This window comes from Capsicum annuum, chromosome 5 (genome assembly GCF_002878395.1).
Source record: "Capsicum annuum cultivar UCD-10X-F1 chromosome 5, UCD10Xv1.1, whole genome shotgun sequence".
Taxonomy (NCBI): domain Eukaryota; kingdom Viridiplantae; phylum Streptophyta; class Magnoliopsida; order Solanales; family Solanaceae; genus Capsicum; species Capsicum annuum.
The window spans coordinates 186,710,922-186,715,655 of record NC_061115.1 but is presented as its reverse complement, the minus strand read 5'-3'; the positions used below and the strand labels follow the sequence as shown (position 1 = coordinate 186,715,655).

The 4,734-nt window shown below is 30.2% G+C and overlaps 1 protein-coding gene across 1 annotated transcript; it reads right to left on the bottom strand.

The window, feature by feature from the left end:
- Window positions 1-965: 965 nt before the first annotated feature.
- Window positions 966-2,742, bottom strand: LOC107872572 (major pollen allergen Lol p 11). The gene is made up of 2 exons (XM_016719219.2): window positions 2,409-2,742; window positions 966-1,495 (listed from the first exon to the last, which is right to left on the bottom strand). Exons 1-2 carry the CDS (start codon window positions 2,566-2,568, stop codon window positions 1,170-1,172), a joined length of 486 nt encoding a protein of 161 aa, XP_016574705.1. The 5' UTR covers window positions 2,569-2,742; the 3' UTR covers window positions 966-1,169.
- Between the last annotated feature and the right edge of the window lie 1,992 nt (window positions 2,743-4,734).

Genomic DNA, 4,734 nt, shown 5'->3' with positions numbered 1-4,734 from the left:
TGACACTTTATGTAAGCGTGAAGTAGGGCTTGGGGGTATTTTAGTAGCGGACCTTGAGCTTGAAGAGCATGAGTTGGGCTCATTCTATCAACTTAACAAGCTAGCCCAAATATAATTGGACTTCATTAAATTATATAATTTTAACTTAAATATTAATCGAACTATATTAACCAATGATTTGAATAGGTCAACATATATGAATTTAAGATTTAATCCAAAGTTTAGTACGGATTTGTTTTATCAAGTTTCACTGTCTACAGGTAGTTTCGAGAAAGATAGAGGTTAGCCAAAAAAACTATTAACGAGAGGTGATTAGATTTGATATGACATAACTTTAGCTTACCAAGGATATGACTTCAAATAAAAGGTTATGGATGAAACAAATTAGGGTAGAAGGTTAATTAGATAGTTGAGGGTTGTCTCACTTATTCTTCTGTACTATTGATCATAATACAAGTTGCATTTCTCTTGTAGTTTCTTATCTTTAGAGCGTGGTTATTATTTGTGGATTTTACACAACGACTATTATTGTATCTTGTTATGACTATTGTTTGTCTTTATTTGTTAGGTTATCTATAATATGTTGTCATGATTGTTTTTATTTTTGTTATTTCTTTCTTTATACTATTTTGGATTTTATTTTTTTTGCTTGAGTCGAGGATCTAGCGAAAACAGTCTCTCTACCTTTAAGATAGTGATATGTTTTATGTACAGTACTCTACCCTTCTCAGATCCTACTTTAATATATTACACTAAATTTGTTACATGTTGAATTATTTCTTCATGCGGATGGTATACATGACTAATAACAACTTGAGAAAATAAAGTGATAATATGATAGATCATAACAATATTGGAAAATGGTTCTGGATTAATTTTCTAATATACATCAAAGATATCCACCCGACTTTAAGACCATATTATCAAAAGTAAAATTGAAATCAATCAAAATAACGGATCACCAATACACACTGTAATTTGAAACTCTATTAACATTAACATTTCAGATAAAGGAACTTAACAAGCTAAGCCATTAAAACAATAACTCGTTTAACTTCAAAAGACATTACACATAACACATCTATTAAATCAAACACGAACATGCATCAATTTTGACAAAATAATCGTCATTTAATAATAATAAAAATAATAATAATGTTTTAAACCCTTTAAAATTGGTCTTCCGAAAACTGCTGAAGGATTTTTGTGCAACTAGCCAGAGGCTCGTTAGTAAGGAACCCCATGGAATTAGCTAAGATAGTTTTAGAGACCATGCCATTGTTGCGAGTGAGGACAACGCGGGCGCGATCTCGGCCCTTGTTGGGTTCATCACATGTAGGATCGGAGCTTCTAATAAGGACCACATCGCAAAATTCATCGCCGCGGTCACTGTTCACAAGGATCTTGTATTCTCCTTTAGAGTTTGTTACACCTTCTACTGTGTATGCCAAATCGTTAGTATCCCTTTTCTTGCACTCAATTCTAACCCTCGACCCTGCAGATTAGTGCATTCAACATTAAGTAAGAAAAGTATATTGTATAACAATTTTTGGATTAGATGATCAGACAGTTATAAGATATCTAAACAAATAGGCTCCATCTGTCTTTTTTTTTTTTTTATGAAAATAAAAAATAATGTGAAGTGTCACGATCAAGATATATTAATCAAATAAAGAAATACATCATAAATAGAGATTAAACATATGAATAAGATGGTCAGACATCATAGTTCTATCTAAAGGTATAACATAGTGATAAAAATCATGAAATCTAAAGTTTGAATCTCCATCGGCACAAAAAGATATTAGTGATTTTTTTTTTCATATATCGAAATCTTAATAGATGAAATTACACGATACTTTTGGTGTAAGTAAAACTTGGAAAACATAAATATTTCCTCAAAAATTGCACTCCAAAATGGCTTGAAGTAGATAAAAAAATTGCATTTGCAGAAATGTAACAAAAGACTCAAGTGAATTGGGCAATATCACACAAAAGAGAGACACTCCCACGATTCTAGCAAGGGGAGTGACAAGACGACTTCACGAATTCAGCCGAATCTCATAGCTTTGTAGAAATAATATATTTGAGTTGATAAATTCATTAAATATGTAAAAATATCAAATTTAGAATTCACTTATTGACATTTGAAGATATTGGTTCTAAAATTGAGAAATCATTGAATTGAAATTCTAGTTTCACCACTGATCTAAACCTAGTAGTTCTAATGTGGAACACAAATTATGGGGTAAAATCCACTACATTGCAACAAATAATAGGGTTGTATGTACAACAAATTCAATATTAATAATTCTAAACCTTGAGCCCTTAGAATTAAAATTATGAATACAGATAAATGAATAATGATTAGAAAGTTAAAAAAGAATTAAAGGGGGTTGATAAATCACCAGGAAGATACTTGGAGGCAGAGGTCTCAAAGCCACAACGGCAAGTGTCGCAATAAACTTTGCCAACCACAAGGAAAGTGTCCATGAAATTGGCACTTATAGCATTAATAGAAGCAAATAATACTGAGCAAAGAACAAACAAAGCTATTATTCTTGCCATGTTTTCTTTATCAACTCAAAGATAAGTGTATCTACTCTTCAATTTCAATGTGTTCACAAGTTCTTGGCATGTAAAATAAAGAGAAATGGATATGATGGTGATTAAAACAGGAAAGTGAAAGAGATATAATTGAAAAAATGGTGGACCAAAGTTACTTTATCTTCTTTTTTGGTAGCGTAACGAGTGACTAACAGATTGGTCATGTAATTAATCAAAATTATGAAAGTGACCCTACATTGAATTTAGATCAAACTCAAAACAGCAATGTAATTATTCAAAATTATGAAAATGACCCTACATTCAATTGAGTTCAAACTCAAAACAGCAATTGGTAATCTTGGATTCTCTCTCACTCAAGTTTTTTTTTTTTTTTTTTTTGAAATGGAGATGACAAGTTGAAAATCCATATAAAAGTTTAAAGATAAAGACATAATGTAAAAAATGAATCCATATCTATAATATATTAAAAGTGTGAAAACCCTTATAAAAGTGATTCGAACTTTTTGTCCTTCATTAAGAGACTCTTCTTTAGACAATATCGTCTTTTCACCTTTTTTTTTCTTCAGTTAAATTTCTCAAAAATAAAATTACAAATTTCCTAGTTACTTCGACCAGATTTGTGTCCTATTTGGTTTATGAATATTCTCTTTTTACCAAACTTAATAATTAAGAAGTCCTAAAATATATGCTAAAAAAATAATAAATGGTAAGAATTCTAAGGTTTGTAGGAGTTGTGTACCAAATTTTAACTATATAAGAAGTTCAATAATTTTCAAGGAAGCAGAATTCACTTGAAACATAGCAGGTTGTTTGATGCTGACGTTGTTGCAATGTTTCGGAACAGAATATTGGAAGATGGGACTATGAGAGTTGTTCGTTGGGTATGAAAAAACTAGAATCTAAAGACAAATTCTAGGCAGCTTCAAGTGCACTAGACTTTTCTTCGGTTATAAAAATTGTGGACATAGTTTTGTTTGTATTGAGTAACTTTGGTGGTTTCTAGATTCAAATTTCATTCATCATAAATAATCAATCATCTTTTAATATTTTAAGTAGCTTTGTTATGGTTCTCTTTCTTTTTAAAAAAAAATTATTTAATTGTGACTGAATTTCAATTATATTATTTGACTATACTTTGATACATCATTCACTAAAACTATAATCGAATCTTTAATAACCTTGATACGTAGAGTTTTTATTTGAGTTGAACATACAGATTTAGTGTTGTTCATCATCCTTTATATCTGTCTTAATTTTTTTAGTTAATAATTTTAATTGCCTTAAGCCCGTAATTGTTATATTGATATAGAATATGAAGTTGCTTTCAAGTTTAGAGATCAATTTTTTTTTTTTTTGAAACATGTGATTGTAGGGCGTCTTAAGGGAGAATCCTTTTTCTCCTAACACTTTTTCTGCAGCTTTTGAATCCTTAACCTAAATTCCTCCATTAGGATCCAACTTTTTTATGAGATTTGTTTCGGGTAAGAACAACATTCTTATCAAATCTCTTTTTTTTATAGTTACACGCATTCAATATTTTTGAGTAATTATTTATTTAGATTTAGAATATTGATCTTTCTAGCTTATTTGGATGATTGCTACCTATTACATTATGTTGTTTGGTTAAATACAATGTTAATTTCATTGTCACATAATAAAGAAAAGTATTACTTTGTGTAAAAATAAAAAAAAATTTACTTATGAGCGTACAATATTCTATTATCCATATTGTAGTCCATCGTCTCGGGCTTGGTTCCTCATGCATTAGGGGGCGTAGATTCAAGACATAAAGTTTGTGGGTTCTCCATATTATGTGAAAAAAAAATTAAATAATAACTAAGGAGATTTGAACCCACAACCAAGAGGTCACTAAAACTTTAACAAATTTCTCTACTCCATTAAACCAACAACATATTTTGATTATAGTTTTCAACTAATAATTCTTATATATTTACTAGATTTTTATATATAAATACTAAATTCGAACGAAAGTTATCGGGTTCTCAAAAATCTCCACCCAACCCCCTGGCTCCGTACTTGGATGAAGGCAAGGATACTAGAATCGTTGGCCCCGTTTCCTTGACAGACATAATTGACAGAGCTATATATTGTCTGACAACAATCAACCGTGGTCCTATTAACAATAAGTTTGTTCGCTTGTCTTAT

Bases quoted from the DNA above. Each gene is read 5' to 3' on its own strand.
- LOC107872572 (XM_016719219.2), bottom strand. From the start codon at position 2,568: ATGGCAAGAATAATAGCTTTGTTTGTTCTTTGCTCAGTATTATTTGCT. The intron at 1,496-2,408 runs GTGATTTATCAA...ACTAATCTGCAG, and splicing joins TGCCTCCAAGTATCTTCCTG to GGTCGAGGGTTAGAATTGAG.